The sequence below is a fragment of the Meriones unguiculatus genome, chromosome 6 (assembly GCF_030254825.1).
Source record: "Meriones unguiculatus strain TT.TT164.6M chromosome 6, Bangor_MerUng_6.1, whole genome shotgun sequence".
NCBI lineage: Eukaryota > Metazoa > Chordata > Mammalia > Rodentia > Muridae > Meriones > Meriones unguiculatus.
This window is the reverse complement of record NC_083354.1, coordinates 53,055,997-53,076,590: the sequence shown is the minus strand read 5'-3', so window position 1 is coordinate 53,076,590 and position 20,594 is coordinate 53,055,997. Positions and strand designations below refer to the sequence as shown.

Below are 20,594 nucleotides of genomic sequence, written 5' to 3'. Positions count from 1 at the left end.
ACCTGCGCTCTTCCTGTTTCACCAGGGCTGTCACTCAAGCTACCCTATCCAATGCAGAATACCAGAGAACACCATCCTAATACCAACAGTTCCAAAGGGAAGACGATCAGAATTCACAATACCGAATCAAGCATATCCAAATAATATTAAAGCCAAGAGGGCCTCTGGATTGATAAACCTTCCCCGTGTGTGCTGGGAGCTCTTGTCTGAGTTTGCACATGACTGACTGCCGGCTTGAGGGATTTGCATTAGTAGATCATGAGTAAAAATCCTATTAAAATGACATTTCCCTTGCTGTTAGCACCACTTCAGTGAGATGCCCCGGATTCTCAGAGGCATTTCCTGGGGCTGCCTCATTAGGCTTCCAGGGGATCTCTGCACCTTGGCAAAGGCCTTCTGGGGCATGTGTGTGGGGAAAAGAGGTGGAAGCACATGATGCATCTGAGGCATGAGCAACTGCTTCCCTCGTGGCCACCCCTGGAGATTGTGGAAAACACTCAGTACAGCATACCCTAGCCTAATGTCGGTAACGAGCCCAGGTCTTCAAACACACCTGTCTGGAATCGGGTCCTGGAATGGCTGTGAGGACGGGGACAGAGGAGATTAGTCCCTGCCACTGGCTCAGTGTATCAGTCTAGCCAGCGTGACATCGCTTGTGTGTGATGTCATACTAGACTCTCCATGTTTGCCCATCCATAGCATCCACGGCCTTGTAGCGAACAGTGGATGCTTTGATTTGACCTATTTGCCTGGGTGTGACCATAACATAAAAATCCACTTGGGCTTAACTCTATCCTGCTCCTCCATTCCTGACTTCTAACAGTTGGGTCCCATTCACTGTCGGCCATCTTGGACGCCTGGTTTGCACATGGACCTTTCCAGGCCAAAGCTCCTTCTGGATGTTTCCTTAACCTCTTATCCACAGGTCCACATCAGACTGCCCTGCCTGCTGCCCTTACCAGGTACACTGCTTTCTGACCAAGCGCTGCCTTCAAGAGACTGTAAACTGTCCCTTTGACCCATGATCATGGAAATTCCTATGCAGCTGAGGCTTCTAGTTCTGCACTGACTTTGGTAATAAAGCATAGAGTCTAACTCACAGAATATCACAGGATAAGCTACTTAGGGAAGAAATAATAATTTTTAAAAAAGCCCCAGCAGGCATATGAACTGATAAGAGGCTTTGAGAATTCCCAGGGTTGACCAGGAGTTTAGTTACATACAACATACTAGACAAGTTTGAATTCTTTTTGGCAAAGGCCAGCTATAGACAGATAATCCAAATGCATCTTTGAAATAAGCTAACAGATTTAAAAGATGAACACTGTTTAAGAACCAGAGAGTAAGAAAAACAATGGCAAAAATTTAGAATTTTTTAAAAAAAAAATACTCCATGATGTCACTCAAATGTTCAATTCACTGCCGGAAGTTTTTATAAAGATATCCTGGTTTTTCTTCTCTCCATCCCTTTCTTTCTTCCCCTCTGCCCTGGCTGCACTGTGTCTCTCCCTCCGTCTCTTCCCTGTTATGTAGACATTCTCTGGGGACCAACTATGGGTTCAGAGCTGAGCCATACACTGTAAAGCTGGGCATGGGTAAGACTCCACCCTGCTTCCAGGAGGTTGGCCTGAAGGAAGTTGATGGGGGTGGGGATAACTGTGGGATGGCAGTGCTGGAAGAGTCACAAGGAGTCTGAGGAGTGAGGAGACAGCTGAGATGCAGCAGAGTGGTTCCTGAGAAGCTTCGTCGGGTCTGTATGTTCTGGGTATCACGTAGTTTACATGAGGGAGACCTCTGGTAAGGTTCTGACATCACAGGTGGCTGAGGCATGAGAAAGGTGGCTCTAGCCCGTGTACACCACTGGTTTGGGGGGGTGTGAGCACTGCTGAGAGTTCCCGTGCCCTCCTCACTTCGGCCTCCTTCCTTCACCTGGCTACTGCCCTCGTTCGCTGGAGCATCTGAGAGCAAGGAGTCCCCCAACCTTCACAAGACGTGTCTGTAGTACAGAGGTGCTGCAGAGTAAATTCTGTCCTCTCAAAACACGCTGATTGAAGTGCTAAACCCTGGCAGGCTTCGAGATAAGGCCTGGGGCAGGCAACCAATATGGTATGAGGAAGTGAGAGTTGGGAATTCATGTAACAGGGCTGGTTCCTTTTGAGAAGAGCAGATATGAGGGTTCTCTCTCTCTCTCTCTCTGGAACAGGGGATGGAGAGGGTGAAAGAGTCTCTCTGCATCTGGGAAAACAGCTCTCATTAGGACATGTATCAGTAAGTACCTTGATCTTGCATTTCCCAACCTTCTTGACCACATGAAAGTAAAGTTCCCTAGCCATTTAGCCTAGGGTGTTTTGTTAAGGCAGCCTGTGCAGAGTTAGACACAGAGAAAGGCAGAGCTTAAGCTAAGCAAAGATCTGATAGTTTGTAAGGCTCCACGACAGCTATAAATATTTTGCTTTATAGGCATAATTCTTATCTATGAATTAATAAATTTTACATTTTTAGTCAGTGTGATCACCAAAGGAGTAGCATGAGAGGAAGGACAGGTGTTGGCCATAACTTGCTGTGGACCATGGGCAAGTCACCGGGCTGCCTGACCCAGGTCCTCCTTGAATGCTTGGCTTTTAGGATTGCTACATTCACTATATATTTATCTATACAAGCAGGATTCCTTCTTTGTCTATTTTTAATTTCAAACCCTGCAACTTTATTTGCCTGTATCCTTGCTTCTCGATCCCATCTCGGGAAATGCCTCAGGGTATCTATAATTATCTCCACCACTATGGCAATGTTCCTATTAAAGAACCCCTCACAATATGGAATTTATTTTAACTCACTTCAATTTGTATTATATATTTTAAAACATCCCATAAAAGCCATCTGGCACTTGAGGACATAGCTGGGAGGTTGCTGAGAAATCATATAAACAATGTCAAGATTTTACCATTCCTCCAAGCCCCACGATTCCTAACACAAAGAAATGCAGTGGAGCACATATGCTATCTTTTCAGCTTCCCAGGATCCAGGAGGGTGGCATTTATTGAGATCAGGCTAGACAGTTGCTACTGGCCCCCCATACTGTCCCCTGAGCATGGCATCCTTGGTTTTCTCACACTGCAGAAGTTCCATCGGAGAAAATTCTTGGGGTTGAGAAATCTGGGCTTCACAGAGCGTGCATGTGAGCATCTGTGAGGATGGAGGGGGCAGCAATCACTCATATTTTAGTATGAGGAAGTTTTTGCTGAGGTCAGTCCTACTGGGAGCTGGGGGTGGGGTTGGGCAGGTGTTTAAAAAAGGATGGGGAAGAGGCAGAGTAATAAAGAGACAGGAAACACAGGATTATGAAACATGCAACCTCAAAAAGGGAAAAGTAGCAATACACACAGTGGGAAAAGAAGAGAGAAAATAGGTCTGTAGGTCACAGAAGCACACAGCTTGGGATAAAGTTGGAATAGAATAAAAACAAAATACAAGGTTGAGGCCCAAGGCATTGGGGCCTATAAAATAAGCTTCATCGTTAGGTGACATCTCATTTCTGCCTGTTGGCATTTTCCCATTTGTTGATTTAATACCGTTTTTAAAAACAAAACCCTGCCAATTTTCACCTCCAGGCGAAGGCCATATTGGTCTTGCTTTCTCACTGTGCAGCATCCTTCCCTGCAAAATGGGTGTTCTCTGGTAACCCCAGTGCTCTATACACATTTCAAAGCTCTGGATTCTACCCAGACACATGCTTTGTCACGGAGAAAGGTGATGTGCCCAGCCCTGTGATCAAGCCATAAAGCTCCAAAGAGTCAGATTTTCCACTTCAGAAAAAAGCAGACAGGGCCAACAGCGCTCCATGCCATCGCTTTCTTCAAAGTCCTCGGGTCCCTGTTTTCAAGTGCCTGTCACCAAAAGCGGTCATACTGTCACCCAAAAGGAGGAAGGAGAGCATTGAAGGGGAGAGATGATGCTCATAAGACACAAAACCCAGAGCTGTATCTGTCGGCATACGGTTGTTGTATAATTCACATGCTGATTTCTGTGCCCTCCTTTCCTTGTTGCAATTCTTGTTCTGAGAATCTCCAGTCACATGTTGTATAAACCACTGCTCCCCAATTGTCCCCTGATATGCCAATAAAGCAGCTTACAGCTAATCACTGAGCAGAGGAGAAAATAGGGCTGGACTTCCTACCCTCCAGGGGAGAAGAAGTTAGAGGAGGAAGTAAGGGAGTTCAGCCTTAGGCAGAGGTCCCAGAGGCATGAGGAAGGAACAAGGAAAGCTTTACAAAGCAAGTATCTGGGGGATTTTGACAAAGAGGAAGTCAGACTAGAATAGAGGCTTAAGAACAGACTTAAAATGCTCAAGACTGTGCTGTAAAGCTTGTCTAACAAATAATATAATCGAGTCTCAATTATTTGGGTTATAGCTGGGTTAAGAGAGAAACTGAGAGACAGTTTTATAAAAGTAATTTTTAACATGTATCGACAGAGATCATCAGCTGGGCTGGGTTTGTGAGGACAAACATCTACCCACGAACTCAGCCATAGTGAGTGGATCGATGCAGGTGCAAAGGCCCACAGGTCCTCTGACCCTGTGACATCTCAGCTAGCTGGCTTTCAGCTGGCAGTTGCCATCCTGACCTGAGACACTGTCTGCCTTCCTGAACTGATTTTTCCAAAACCAAGGAACTGAGCACACCTGGACAGTCTATGCACTGAAATGACCCTGAGAGCAAACTGATGGTCCCTGCAGAGAAGAGAGGAGAAGGCATGCCCCGAGAACCTTACCTGGTCCAGCTTCCAGTGAAACTCTGCGGGGCGAAAGGTGTCTGCCTGGTCAAAATCCTTCCGCAAGAGGAAGACGAGGCGGCAGTTGTGCACATACAGGGCGTAGTGATGGCGGTTCATTTCTGAAAGGCAGAAATGGGGTTTGGGGTGTGAGAGGATCTCTGTCCTTTTCTACCCAAGAGTTTTTTTTTTTTTTTTTTTTTGTTACGCTGCTAGGTACAGTTCAGAAGACAAAGAAACATTCTCTCTCTCTGATTTTCTCATCTATAATTGGTTCTAATGAATTTTCTAGAATTTATTTGGCAGAAGACACTGAAATGGAATAAGCTCTGGAAGGGTCCATTGCAAAACGTCTTCTGAGATCCTGCCTTGAAACCCCGGCCCAGCCTACACTCCATCGAGCCCGGGTGAGAGGTGATCGTGCTGGCAGGCTCTGTTGTGTGTGCTTGTAGGGCTCTCTGCCACACATCAGCTTCTCTGGGCTCCTCCGGCATGGCTGCTTTCTCCTGGCTTTCTGGGATTTTTTTTTTTTTTTATTTTGACAGTGTTGACACAGTGACCATAGAACACACCTCTTTTGTCTCCCTAATCTATGCTAAGAGGGGCTGCCTTGCCTCTAGCTGCTAGGAGGAGACAAATTGATTTTCCAGCATTAGACATAACTCTGTGGCTCCTCAAAGCTCCTTCCCCAGGCACAGCCATCACTCAAGGGAACCTTTTCTTCCTCTGATATAAAGACTTCCTTATTTGCTTAGGGAATCTTATGCCATGGTTCTAGCCATGACACTTAGAGACGTAAGACACTGCCAATTGGCAGGAGAGGAGCTGTGTCAGTACTGACACAGACAGAAATCACTTTTTGCTTGGCTGTAGAACACAGAGAAATTTACCAAAAGGCATGTGCGCTGCAAGTGGGTAAATGGCCATGCATGGGGAACTCTAACTTGGATGATGTTAGGAGACATATGGCTTCTTGGTGTCTGTTTCCTTACCTGCATTAGGATGGGGATAGTAGACTAGCTTAAAGTAAACTAAGGCTGGAATACTGCGACGGACCCCCTGTCCATCCTGTATTTAACCTTGCTATGACATCAACATTGGCTTCATTTCTAAAGATGAGCCTTGACTGGCTCTGTCTAAACAGGCTCCTGCCAATTCCCCTAACACAGGAGCTGGTTCAAAATGCCTTCCCAAGGTCAACAGAGAGGGCCTGGCCACCTGGCCTCTGCTGAGAACTGACTGGGACAACTTGGTGCAGGCCAATGGTTAGTAGTTCCCTAAGCAGTTCTGGGATAGGCCAGCAGAATGTGAAACTGAGGAATGTCTTTTTTTCATAGTATGTAACAGGAGGTCTGTGGCAGCTGTAGCCTCATTTGCTAATCCGAAACTGATACATGTGTAGACTTGGATCTGAGAAAACATACCAGAAAGGGACTTTATCTAGGGGATCTATGACTACGAAGCCATCAGATATCTGGGAGTTTTCAGGTACAAGAAAGTCTGTGTTCTCTGCATTAGTTTGATTCCTCAGTTATCTGATATCATCTGATCTGGACTTGCCATCTCTGTAATGGATAGCATCTTAATTGCGACAATGAGGAAATGTGTATAAAGCATCTGCCTGGAACAGATGCTCAGTGGCTGTCGGTTATTATAAAGGCCGTTGCTGTGCCTGGGGACTACAGCAGCACAGACAGCCACGTCAAAGTCAGATGCTTTGTCTACCCAAGCATCAACGTTCTCCAGAGTCCAATGAAAAAATGGCAGGAGGGAGGAAGGGCAATTGCTACCTGTGCCCAGTGTGGGGGTGACCACTCTTAGCCTCTGTATTGGCAAAACTCCTCTGGCCTGGTTATGGGGAATCTACTAAATGCTTCTTGCCTCTTTGTGATTGTATAGCTGCTTTTCTGTGTTCCTCTTGTGAGCTTATAGGAAAAGGAAGGTAGAAAGAGTTTGTTGGCTTTATTTGGAATCACCCCCACAGGGTGAAGAGGTGGACCAAGAAGACTGAAAGAACAGGCCTCCCCTGCTAGAGCATCTTTTAGCCTAGGCCCTTTGTCCTTCCCTCTGCTGCACGGCTGCAGACTCCTAGATCAACACATAAGCTAAGAAACATCTGGCCAGCCAAAGGGCAGCAGGGAGTGAGGTTTCCACCTGTTTTTACAGTTGTAATTCTTCAGAGCAGTTTTCTAGGCACTCTGGAGCTGTGGGCACACTGTTGTTTCCCCATAGGCCAGAAGGCCACTGGAGTACTGCCTACCAGGCTTACACTCTTGTCAGTGTTAGGCCAGGTTGGTCTTAGAATTCCCAGCAGAAAAATGTCAAGGACTATGTACAGAGCTCATCATTCACCACTTGCAGCTGAACTCAAAGCAGGCAGGACAGCTGTGTGCCAGGAGGCAGGGATCTCAGCTGCAGGGGCAGATGTGCGGACGTGAAGGAGTTATGGAGAGAGGGAAGAAGCTATGGAGGGATTGTGAAGGAATGGCACCGCTCATAGAGAAAAGGGGGAGACCAAGGTCAGCAAAGGCCCAGGCGTCCCTAGTGGCAGAGGACCAAGATGCGTGGACCTAGCCCTGCTCCCTTTGCCCCCAGTGTATGGCTAATTGCATATCACAGCCTCCCCGTGACTGAAAGAAGGCCTGTATCCAAGTTCTGGCAAGCGGAAGGTAATGATTAGTGGTGAAACATAGCAGCCTGCTGTCTTTGTCAATAAAACCCTCTGCTCTTAACACTGTTCTTTCTCTTTGATGGCTAAGTATAGACAGACCAAGAAATGCAAAGATTTTTTTTGTCTCGGAATATCTGGACGAAGCAGAGCTTTGCCCTTCATACCCACCCCTGGACAATAAATGAGGGAAACCATGAGAGAAGAGTGGCAGCCACTGAAAACTTTATTGGTGGTTATGGTAATGGTGGTTTTCCTTTTCTCTCCTTCTTCCGCGCAGCTAGCCTCTGCTGACTAATCAGTTCTGCTATCCGACTATTTAGATGACTTGATAGTGGGCCAGCATTAGTAAGTTTCATTTAGTGCACCAAACAGGAAGCAACTTAATGTTCACAAACGCCCATTTCATAATTTTCACTAATTTTTTTTCTTAATATTTATATTCTTTGACTTAGTAATTCGACTTCCAGCCAGGGAACAATCAGAAATGTGTGAAAGATATGTTTAGAATGCTCAGTATAGCACCGCTTTATTTGCCTTTAAAAAGAGACCGTCTAAGTATCCGGCAAAAGAAGGCATTAAGCAAAGTATGATAAATCCACATGGCAGAGTTTTAAACTGGCATGCAATTTAGATTTTAAATCAGCCAGGCATGGTGGTGCATGCTTGAAATCCTAGCACTTGGAATATGGAGTCGTGAGGCTCAGAAGTTCAAGGCCAATATGGGCAACATGGTATTTTATCACATGCCCCCCCTACAAGAAGAATACTTTATTACATGGATATATGACCTGGATATATTTACCTATGAAACAACAATCCCATGTGTATTATCGGAATAGATTGAAATGGAAAGAGCATTCTACTCATCCACAGAAATAAAAGTTAACATTTAAATGAAATATAAGGAACATTATTAGATAATTTCTCCAAGTGTTTGGATTTTAGATAGTTTGTATATTTTGATACTTTTCCTGTGATTTCTCAATTTCTGCTGCACTATGTAACACTTTTCCACTGGAGGGAAAAAAAAACTCTGATTTATTTAGGGCTTTAATTAAAACCTAATATTTTTGTATTAATAGTACTAACCCCACAGGCAGCTAAGTTAGACCAAACCTTTTCCATTTTTTCTGTAACAGCCTTTTTCTAAACATGTATTTATGATGTCTGTCTGCGTGCCCATGTGTGTGCATGCGTGCAATTCATTGTGTGCATGGGCACAACCTCATGCTTGTGGAGGTCAGGGGATCATCTGCAGGAAACGGTTCTCTCCTTCTTTGTATGGTGCAAGATCTAACTGGGGCTCTCCGACTTGGTGCTGTCCTCTACTCTACCACCTCTCTCGCCCTCTGTGCCAAACTTAGGCTAACCTAGGGTGTGACCTCCTGTGAGGGCAGAGCTGAGGCACGGGCCTGGCAGGTCTGAGGTGCTGAGCTGCCTGCGGGTCAGCCACTGTGATGAGAAGGCATCACTGTAGACCGTAGCCATGGCTGCCCAGTACAGTTCCCCCGAGGTGCTGATTTATGGACCTAGGGTGGAGCCCTGGCACCCACACTTTATAAAGTTTTGCTAGTTTATTTTGACAGTAGCCGGTTATTGTTAATTCCTCTTTTGTAAGAATCTGGCTCTAGGATATATGAGGTCCTAGACACACACACACATTGCTTTGGATAGCTAGTGGCGTTGTCCTGGGCCATTACAGTAACTCTGCTGTTTCAGTTGCCCTTGTGTAGGCAGAAACACTGTCTGGCTTCTCTGTGTCCAAGAAGTTCTTGACAAATATTTGAAAAAGAAGCATATCTGTGGCTGTTAAATCTTGATCAGCTGCCTCGTATTTGCACCATCCTAAGCTCTGGTTTCAATGTGACTTTGGCTCCAGAGCCACTGTGTCCATCAGGTATTGCTAGGACCAGGCCACTACTCCCAGCTCCAAGCTCAGCATTACCTCATGCAAGTCCATGACATTTTCCTTGCATGAAGGTCTCAGAGAAAAGCCATTGCTGGTGCTGACTCCTGCATAGCCTGGTCTTGTAAGTAGGGAAAAGCCAGGCAACCTTGGCATAGTGTCTTTCTAGAAGAAAACACATTAGACTATAGGGAATAACTGGGATAAAAAATATGGAGGTCCTTGTAGTGGCACGAAGTGGAATAAACCCAGAAATAGTAATGATGGTGCCAGCGATACCTCATAAACTCGTGGTGCCCTGCCTCTGCATGCATTTTAAATGTTTTCTTATTCTATTTCAGGCTTATTTCGTCCATTTGGCATATAGGGAGACTGAGGCTCACGCAGCTTAATAACTTCTTAAAGGTTACACTTGAGCTGTGGACTGGGGCTGTTTGACAGCAGGCGCTGAGCTGCTGGCTACCCCTGCCCTGTCTTACAGTTACAAACACTGCGATTTATTTGAGTATTTAGAAGAAGTTACGTTTGAAATGGGAGACTGGAATTATAATTAAATGTAGAGTTGTAAATCTGGCACAAGATGTCAAGACACGTGTGTGTGTGTGTGTGTGTGTGTGTGTGTGTGTGTGGTATGTTTGTGTGTGCATGGAGCCATAGTGACACATGCACTGGATATGGACTTCGTAGACCCTAAATCAATGTTCTGGTTCCAGTGTTCATTGGTTGTGTAACTGCTTGATATAAGATGCATAACCTCTCGGTGGATGTTTCCACGATAATGTATTCATAAAATTCTTTGTGAAGGTTCAGAAAAGGAGCAGCTGACATCAAGCATACATTCTATGTACCCAGCACTTTTCTGAAGGCTTCATGTATATTTACGTTACTTAATCAGCATAAACAACTCTAGGGAAGATAATACTCTAACAAGGTCACCCATCTCTGCACCCAGGGCCCCTGTGTGCAGGCCTAGCCTGAGAGGAATGTGCAGCACCTGGTAGCTAGCCTTGTCTCCTTTCAAACTACTGCCTTAAGTTGACAAGGTCCTTTTATTCAAAAGAGAGCTTTAGAAAAATACTTATGCAGTATGGAAAACATGGGGTTTCTTTGTTACAGTAAGGATGAAGATTCCACCTCCACCCTTACCTGCAGCAGCCCTAAGGTACTTCCACAGGCATTGGAGTTCTTAGGAACTCCGTTGAAAGATCGCTCATTCAAACTGCTGCATACTCTCTGTTTAGACTTTTCTTTCTGCTCTCTCCTAGTCCTGCTTTACCTTAACCTGGAAAATCAGCAGCTGGAAACCCAGAAAGCAGAATATATTCCCAGGCTCCCTAATCAGCACACCCTGCAAGCCATGTCTGCCCAACCATTGGGGACACAGCAGGCTGGAGACTCACCAGTTTTATCAGAGTTACAGAGGATAGTTTCCTTCTCGGCTCTCACGCCGGGGCTGGGGCCGTGTTTCATCCACATAGTGATGGTGAACTGGTCTGTCAGGTTCTTGGGCACAATCCCATCAGGGATCTTGGCACCCTGCCTGCCATCAAACTTGAAGATCATCTCGCTGCTGTCCACCAGCAATCCTGCAGTCCAGTTGGTAGCTGCGCTCGGGGACGGCAGGAGGTCGATGATGCCTGAGGATGCTCCTGCAAGGGGAAGAGATGAAAGCATGGTGGTTATTCCCTAGGGGGGCTGGGAGGTGACCTTACCTCCTGAATTCTGCTTCTGGGTCCTAATGGACTTAGAGTACTTACTAAGGTTTGTGCCTACTCCTGAACCTAGATGGCTCAGAAATGAGCCTGACAGCATTCCAGCCTCTGACTTGATTCTGGTCTGCTTAGACACACACTGGTAATCTGCAGATAAAAGTGAGACATATGTCCAGGCAGGTACAGTCAACTATTGTACCAGGAAAAGGGATGAGCCCAACCTAAAGAGTTGGGAGAATCACAGACCTTTTATTAGCCTGGTTTCCTGCAGACAACCGAGGCTTCATTTGAGTGAATGGATTCATTCATGCACCCCTCAACTAACCTATCACTCATTTATTGAACATTAGCCCTATGCCCTGACCCTTGCTAAGTTCTGGACACATGAAGGTGAGTCAGATACTCATTGCCATGGAGAATCTATGAGACAACATAGTATGATCAGGGTTATGACTGGGGAAAATTCTAGGTTCTCATCTTGAGTGAATGTGTGTAAGTAATTTTGTCTACACTACACTTTAAAAAAACAACAAACAAACAAACAAAAAACAAAAAAAACAATCATTTGCTAAAGCTAAATGGAACAGTTTTTGAAAACAGGACTTTAAGGTCAGAAGCTCCTGACACCTGGCAGCTTGATGTGGCAGCGCTGTGACTGGGAACACGTCACAATCTCTCTGACTGTATTTCCTTCATCGGTGTGTGTGGAGACTGAATGAGATTGTGCATTCAAGCTTGCAGCTACATGCTTCACACAAAATGAGGGCTCACTCAGTGTGAGCTATAATTTTATCATCACCACCGTTGTGATTTTTTTGCTATCACTATTATTCCAAGCTACAACAGGAGGGCTTATCCCAAGACAGCAAGACGATGTGGGCGGATTAGCATTTTGGGAGGAACACAGGGCAGTTTTGTGGAGGGTAGGCTGAGGGGAGAGGGAAGAGCTGGCTTGTCAGGAAAGGCTGGATTGTTCTCCTGAGAGGACCCTTGGACCCCCATTCATTCTGTGGAGCAGCATCCTCTCCATCAGGTTGGGAGCTTCCTGCTAGGTTCAAGTATGAAGAATTAGGGGACTACAAGCTTTGCCAGGGCTATGCACGTGGCTGGCTCCTGGCAGGGCACTCACCAGTCATTGTATGTTTTGTTTGTGGTATAAATGTGAGAGCAGCTGTGTCCCACTGTACATGCTGATGCTCTAATGGGTGGCGGGGAGTGTGCCTTATCCGATGTTTATTGGGTCATTGGCCTTTTGACTTCTGCAGAGCAGAAAGACACCTCATCTAGATTTGGGTTTCAAGATCAGCTGTCACAGTATGTGTCCAATGGTGAAAATGTCTCAGGAAGGTGTCACATTGGAAGCCAGTACACTTCTTTATAATGTTCTTCCTACCCAGACTTCCCCATTCCTTGGAATGGACCATCAGTCACATGTTCATTGGCTTGGAGTGAAAGACCACAACACATGGGGACATATAATTCCTTTGAGCAGATGATCTGCTTAGCACAACACTAAGTTTATCCTGAAAGGCTTTTAGAAGGGTCATCCTTGAGAAGGTGGGGGATGCAGTCTCTCCATTCAAGATTCTCTGTGGGAGGTGTGGGTGGAATTGATGGCATGGTTCACATAGGCATCTCACATAGTAGGTATTCAGTTCCCATTTACAGCTGCCTTTCCTCTTTTCCAGTTTCCCCCAAGATGTTCTGAGATATGACTCAATCAGTAAAGTGCCTGCCTCACAAGCATAAAGTTAGGACCTCCAGAACCCACATAAAAAGCCAGGCACAGTGGTGTGTGCCTGTAGCCCCAGAACTAGGAGGAGTGAGCAGAGACAGGCAGAATCTGGAAGCTCACCGACTAGGCACCTGGCCAAATCAATGAGCTTCAGGTTCAGTGAGAGACCCTGCCTCAAAATTAAGGAGGGGAGTGGTAGAGAAGAGACACCTAATGTCTACTTCTGACTTACACACACACACACACACACACACACACACACACACACACACGCACGCACACACACACACCCTACACATGTACATGTACAGACATCTATGTGCTCATGTATACTTATCTACACTAATAAGTACATTGACCACACATAATACAACATACACACTACAACATACACATAGCAGAAAAAAAGGAAAAGCAAAAGGGGTGAAGAAAAGAAGGAAGGGAGGGAGGGAGGGAGGAAGGGAGGGAAGGAGGGAAGGAAGAAAAGAAGGAAGGAAGGGAGGGAGGGAGGAAGGAAGGAAGGAGCGAGCACATTAGCTCTGGCAATTCACCCAATACTCAGGTGATCATCCTGCCTCTTGTCCATGCCTCATGGTTCTTATCATACCCACTTATTCTCACCTCATGATGCTGTCGCTGACATATACTACTTACTTGAAGAATAAGCTCACATTACCATTTGGGCAGCATTCTCTCTATATATTGGTAAAAAATAAAATAAAATAAAAAAACACCAGTGAAGGTGGTAGCAGGAAGAGATTAGAGGATGGTTTGGGAGTGAACAACTCATGGCATATTTAAGAGTTCATTTTTCCATCACCCACAGAATCCTATCACAACCTCATCACTGATGAGGTCATTAGAACTGGGATTTGTGCAGCATGAAGGCAAACAATGACTGAGGCACATATTGTTGGTTCTTGAAACCTGAGGTGGCTGCAGAGATGCGGGCTGATCATTAGAGCCCCTGAAAAGTCAATAGAGTTTATCCAGGAACAGCACAGAGGTACACGTATGGTGCCTTAGGGGGGCTGCTCTGCCATCAATAGAGCAGCCGGGGTGGTGCACGGGGGACTGAGGTGAGGCTTGGCAGGGCTGGGCTATCATATGAGGATCCCACTACCAGTTAAAAGTTTTCATGTGCCTGTAGATTCACACTGCACTTAATAATTCAGACTAGTGGAGGAGTTGAGTGAGAGATTTCTCCAAAACCGACTTGGAGAGAAGTTCACAGCAAGGACGAGTATGGCATAGTTGGAGAGGCATGAAGGGTGTTTGGGAAGTAAATCTAACAAGGAACAGAGATGTTTTGTACACTGAGCTGGAATCCATAGGAAAAAAAAATAGTCTTTCTATGAACACTGGGTAGAAGCCAGACCATAATAAGTGGGCTACTTCACCTGTTTCTTTGTTCTGTCTCTGAGTAGTGACCAGCACTAAGGTTCTAGTTGACAGATAAGAAAGCCCAGGCTAAGGGAACCCCGGGGTTATAACCAGCTATCAAGTGGGCTTATCATCAAGGCTTTCCAGATTCAAAGCTCAGGCTCCTTAGTGAACTAAAGTGAAATTCTAGAATATTTTGTGCATTTAGCAAATGTGGAAACCATGGACTAGGGGAGGAAATGATTAGACCATGGTTGCACCACCGCATGACTAATTAGAGACAGATGCAGCTGCGACATGCAGATGATCCAATGACCAGCCAGCTGAGCTACCACCCCATCTCATGAGATGCCCCTTCTCCACACAGGTGTTCTCTCCCAGAGAAGTGTGCAGAAGCCACCCAAGCACACTCCAGTGTCTCCCTGTGCATGGGGGATGGCAGTCCTCCTTTCCTGTTCTGAAGATGTTGCCTGCTGGAGGGAAGTTCCAGAGAGAGGCTACTCCATTAGCTGGGATCTTACCCAATACAAGAAGGACATGTGGTAAACACGATAAACCTCTGTTATTTTAAGCCAGTGAGATTGTGAGGTCATCTGGTACTGCAGCATAACCTGGCTGGCCATCTTTACTAGTGATTCATAGAAGCAAATGATGTAGGTAACCACTGTTTCCATTTTCCCACCGATATGCATGAGATCTGAATGCCTTGAAACCAGAAACTTCAGTTTCTAGATGAAACAAGCTGGGCTTTGGTTGACAGCCCCCAGGCGTGGGGCCATGGGCATGCCACTGTAGGCAAAAGCCTTCTCTCAGACAAAGGAAGGCAGTGCTATGATAGTTACATAAGTGGCCTTCAGGGACTAAGCATATTCAGAGAGAGAGATACGTGTTACTCATGGCATCACGATGAGTCAGTGTGTAGAGCCTTGTGCTGATGCTCTATCAGATTAGTAAGTCAATCTGATCCCGAACCTATTGAAGTGAAGCTTTGTGAAGTAAAGCTTTGAGGAGACTCAGGGGCTGCTAGTATCATCCAGGGAGTGCTACCCATGATGACCTCCTAGATTTGTGGGACTCTGAGGGCATTGGACCCTCTGATAGTACTTTGGACAAGCTCTGCTAAGCTAAAAGCTATCATAGAAAGCCATGGACTCTCATACCTCCTAAATGTTGCACTGCAATTCCTTTTATTTTTAAATACATATTCTGTCTTCATGGGAAACGAAATTATTCGATGGTTTTATGCTATGGATGGTTCTATATTATTTTAAGAGTTACACAGCGTTTAGACAGACAAAAACATTTGTTGAAGTAATTAATGTATGAATGAATCCCCCGGCCCATCAGTATATAAATCTGGAGAACAACACAGGGTTGTGTTATCTACCCTGCTCTGCCTTGGAAAGCACTTGATTTTAATAGCATGCTCATACACCGTGGCCTTTCCTTCAGCAGGCCCTGTCCTGGGAACTCTTGACTTACAAACAAAATAGCTGCCCTTGGCATTATGTTCAGGAAGTAGTGGCCAGCTGCCAGGAACCCTGTGGTCCCCTGAGGAACAGCCTGGCCTCTGTGTTGCAAAGGGCATATGCACCAGAAAGTACTTTTCTATTTCATATAATATGGAGTGACATAGGGTCAAGGAAGGGAACCTTTTGGGGGGCCGTTGTTAATGTCAAATTTGATTTGGCTGAGAGGGCTGAGGGCTTCTTGCATTTCATCCTCAATACAGCACTGTGACTTTTCACATCTGGAAAGCCTGGTCTGGAGACAGGAATTCCTGAAGTTGGAAAATGCAATGGGCAATTGGCTACCTCCTCTGAGAAAGCCTAGCTTCATGTGGAGTCTGGAAGATGGGATCAGCTTAGGCTGTATCTGGTCCACAGTGTGGAGGAGACATGGGTCCAGGGGACTCTACTACACTGTTGCAAGGCAGAATGGAAGCATCTCCATGCTTAAATCTCAGGAAACAAAATATCTGCTGTCCAGTGTTGCTCCAGATCCATCTCAAGTGCTGCCGCATCTGCTCAGGTGCCTTCCGACCCCAGCCACTGCCCTCATTCCCCTTAAACAGGATTCACTCACTGTGCTACTTGGGAAGCCAGCCTGGCTGGGTCACTGTCCAGCCACACTAACACAGAGCATGCAGCCGAGCTCCTGCTCCCAGAGCAGTGACAGAAGACTTGACCAACTGGGCTAGGGAACAGGTGACTAGTGACCTAGGAGAAGGGCCTGGGGAGGAAAGCAAAGGCTTGGGGATGAAAGGAAACAAAGAAAGGAACAGAATGGGAGGCAGAACACCAACCTGAACTGAGCTACAGTGATGGGGCTGCAAGGCCGAGGCAGGACCTCGAGAGATCTGAGAGGAAGCTGCCATGTGATGTGGCAGAGATATGCGGCCGCTTGTGATGTCCCAGAAACGTACCCTTGCACCTGGGTTTCTGGCATAGGGTGTGGCCCCTTCATCAAGTTAGACACTGCTTTAGAGATCCCTTCTCTCTTCCTTCCAACACCTTACCACTCATTAAATCTTGCTGATTTTTGCCTCTTAACTGTACTAAATTCATCCCTATTGCCACTCCCCTGCTTCAGAACTCATTATCTGTTGCTTAGACTATGGTAATAACATCCTAATTGTTCTCCCTGTTTCTCTCCAAAGTCAATAAAGAGTTGTAGGATGAAAAAAAAAAGCATGAATGCTGAGGTTTAAAGTGTCACAGCAGCTCTCCAGTCAGGAAACGCAGCAAGAAACCTTTCTACCATCTACTGAAAAGACGGACTTCTGTGGACAGGAGCCATGATGCCCACAAGGGTCAGACAATACAACACAGCCTGTGTGTTGGGCATGACCCAGCCCCTACCTTTTCCTTAGATCTCAGAGGGACTGACTTCTGATGTTCTACCTTTTCCTTCTGTCCTGTTTTGCTGTACTCTACTCTTGGCCAATCAGAAATAAGGCTCCTGACATGAGGCATAACTCGTCTGTCCACCATAGTTACTGGGCAGAGACCGCATCAATGTGGTAGACTGTGTTACTGGAAATGGAGCTAGAAAGAAACAGGCTCGTCTGCCTCAAAGGGCAGCTCTCAGAACCAGATGAAGCACACTTAGGGAAATGGTACTCCCCAGCTGAGTTAGCCTGCGAGGCTGGCAGTCCAGATGGAGTGAGCTGTTAGCATGCCACATGCAATTTTGCTCTTCTGTTTCTTCCCTCAAAACACTCTTTGCACTCTCCATATCTCCCTTCTGTCCCCAGCAACATTCAAAATCAAATCACAGACATGTGCCCTTGGGCCCTCTGGTCTTTAACAAGCCGATGCATCATTTCCTTCTAACCCCGAGTTCGGAAAATGACTATAACCCATGGTGGCCGAGTGGGGTTGAGTTCACGGACACTCCAGGTACACCGAGAATGAAAAGGGACGTTCATTCCAAGTAAGATGTCACCTTAGATGGCTTCTGTGAACCAAGTCCAGGAAAAGATGTGATTTCTGTGAGCATCACAAATCCCTACATATTCTCTTTTTAAATAGTTGTTTGAAACACCATTTTCCTCCAATCCAGTGAATTGGTCCAGCGGGGCAGGCATCCTCACAGAACTTCCCCGCAAGCCTGGTGGCAGGATGCACAGAATATGATCATTTGGTTCTTTGGGCAAGAACAAGAAAAAAAAATCATCCCAGAGAGAGTGGTGGAGGCCCTTGTGAAGTGACATACTAAACTGCACACCGACGGGCCTCACTTTCCTCTTTAAGAGTCATGGTTACTGCCAAACACAGCCTGCCCGCTGTGGGAAGGAGTCTTTTCCTCTGCTCCCCCAGTGAAACTGGGGAGAGCTGCATGAGGGTCCCTAGGTATTCCTGTAGAGAACAAGGGAGAAGTACTGTGTGTCCAATCGAGATGAAGAGATCCACGAACACATAGCAGTCAGCTATTAAAGCATGCGGACCGGCCCCACCTTAGAGGAATCTTCTTTACAGATTCATTAGAGAGCTGCGTTCCAGATCTAAGGACAAGGCTGGCCTTGATAAATGCTCAACGAAAAACCCTACCTTTCAGGTAAACCTGTTTTCAGACTATCATGGGCAGTTTCTATCTGTATAAACTTCAGCAGTTGTCATCCTCGGAGTCTCCAACTTTCCACCGTTAAAGCTGCTTTAAAGCTGTGGAAGCTGAATGAAGCATCACATTTGGAGTGTTCAGTTAAGGCCCCTTCTAAGCCCCCTCCATGGCATCCTTTTATCTGCTCGACTTCCTGTTAGTAATTCCCCACCTTTCTCCTTTCTCGAAGCCCACTTTCCCTCTCCGTTAATAATGCCCCGCCTGTCTGCCTTTCACTTCCGCTTGTGGGACGTCTTCCTTCACCCACCTCCACCCGACCTGAAGCTGCTCTGCTGTGGGCCGCCAGGCTCAGCTTCGCAGGTCTGTACCCTTGAGCGGTTGTTTAGCTGCAGCTACGTGTTCCGGTGCTTTGGCGTTCTTATATTAAAATTCTAATCGTTTCACTCGAACTGGGCCTTGAAAGCGATGCGGCTGCTGGGTGGAGAGGAGTTAAACCCTTTTGTGGGTGCCTGGCACCGCTCTTCCGAACGGTCCCAGGCAAGCTGCTCGCCGTAACCTAGTGTGGTAGAAAGACTGTGAGTGTCACTTGGCCCTGCTCTGCACTTTGTCATTTAATCCCTGTCTTACCGGTGAAGAGTGGAAGCCCTGTCATGCTCTTTGCCTAAAGCCAAACCATTGGCAAACAGACTCTGAATCAGTTGCGTCTGAGGCCAAAAGCTGAGTTTTCTCACCCCCCTGCCCTAAACCAATATCCGTTCAGCAGGACTAGGGTAGGTGGGGAAGGCTGGCCTTTTTGGTCTAATTAGATAAGCTTCGTTTGCATGGATCACTTGTAAGCTATTAATTGAACGAAATCTCAAAGGAAAAGCCTACCGCATAATTTCTGAAGGGATTTCTCAGAGTAGGTCTCTCGGTCACAGCCCTTGCCGATGTAATTAGTCTGCAGCTCTGCGGTGACCTGGAGGGAGGACACTGCTCCATCGCACGTCTCCAGGTGGATACTGGGAAATAAGGGCACACTCCCTGAGCCAGGCTGGTACTCGATCCTTTTTGTCCAATCTGAGGAAATAAGGAGAAGATTAAGTCAGTCACAGTCAGCCCTCACAGTCCACTTGTTTTGAGAAGTTGAATTCATCAATAAATGATTTGTTTTAACGAGTAGATTAGTGAAGAGTGTGAGGAGAATGGAAAATTTACATTTGCTGTGTTAAAGATCCTACCTTAAGAGAATGCCAGGTGAACCAGAAGGCTGTACCCAGCGGCACTGAGCCACAGAAGACTATACAGAATACACACACATATACACTGTGTATTGTGGGGAAAATAGACTGAGCCACCGGACCCAGAAGCATCAGCGATGCACAGAAGAAGTAGAAAGTAAAACCTTATTGCAATGCATTACGATGACTAAGTCACTTGACCTTGAAGATGCCTGACATTTGCTGCTGGAACACTTGGAGACTGTGTGACACTGTGAAGTGGTGGGGAGAGAGTCTGGAATGGAAAGTGGGAACAATGGTGTGGATGGACTGATGCCAACTCTCTCTCTTTTCTCCTTTTACAATGCATCAGTGGAGACATTTTAGAGAGCTATGTCTTACCCTGTTTCTCCCATTTGATCTCGCATGATGTTTCTTATTTCAAAACAAAAGGAAGCACGGTTCTCCAGGGCATATGTGAGTTTACAGGGAGAGTGCAAGGATTCTCAATCATTCAAACCTATGACTCAAGTCTGGCTGATCATCCTGTCACTGCTTTTCAGTGGGAAAGTAATTGAGGGGTGATAAAGCATTTAAGAGAAGCAAAAATCACAATCAAAATGGCAGCACAGAAGAACAGAGCAATCAAGGAGAATAAACACTGAGTGGGTTTAGGTGAGAATTGATTGATACATAATAGCTTGATACATAATAGCAGCAATTGGACTGCAGAGCCACTGACTCAAGACAAAGCAAGCTCCCAAAGACTGATAATTCGTGGTCCTCTACAACAGCCAGAATTCCACGCTGCAAGGATACATCTGAGAAGCTGTGTGACCACTCTCGACCACACCTTCATGCAGAAAGAGGAATGGAGGTGGTGAAAGATGTCAACTGTGGGTACAATGAATTGACAGGTTCCAAGTGTTTGTCAGACTGAGCATCATTAGATGGTATCCTTTTGCCACACAGACATGGAGATCTGTGAAGTGACTGATCTCACCTGTGAGAACCTTAGCAAGTCTTGCATTTGTGGGACTGTATGTCGGTGTGCAGCCACTAGGCACATGAGTCCCTAGTGGGACACTGGCATCCATCAAAGAGATCCACAGAGAAAGCTGGCCTAGGAGACCAGCCAGGTGACTTCCTTCGTTGA

The 20,594-nt window shown here is 46.1% G+C and overlaps 1 protein-coding gene across 2 annotated transcripts in view; it reads right to left on the bottom strand.

The window, feature by feature from the left end:
• Clstn2 (calsyntenin 2) overlaps positions 1-20,594 on the bottom strand; it is a 583,465-nt gene that overhangs the window by 78,134 nt on the left and 484,737 nt on the right. For both annotated transcript variants that reach the window (XM_060385459.1, XM_060385458.1), the window contains exons 6-8: positions 19,113-19,298; positions 10,748-10,996; positions 4,771-4,892 (exon numbers count right to left, since the gene is read on the bottom strand). In XM_060385459.1, coding sequence (XP_060241442.1) covers positions 4,771-4,892; positions 10,748-10,996; positions 19,113-19,298 — 557 coding nt within the window. The remainder of the gene's footprint in view (positions 1-4,770; positions 4,893-10,747; positions 10,997-19,112; positions 19,299-20,594) is intronic.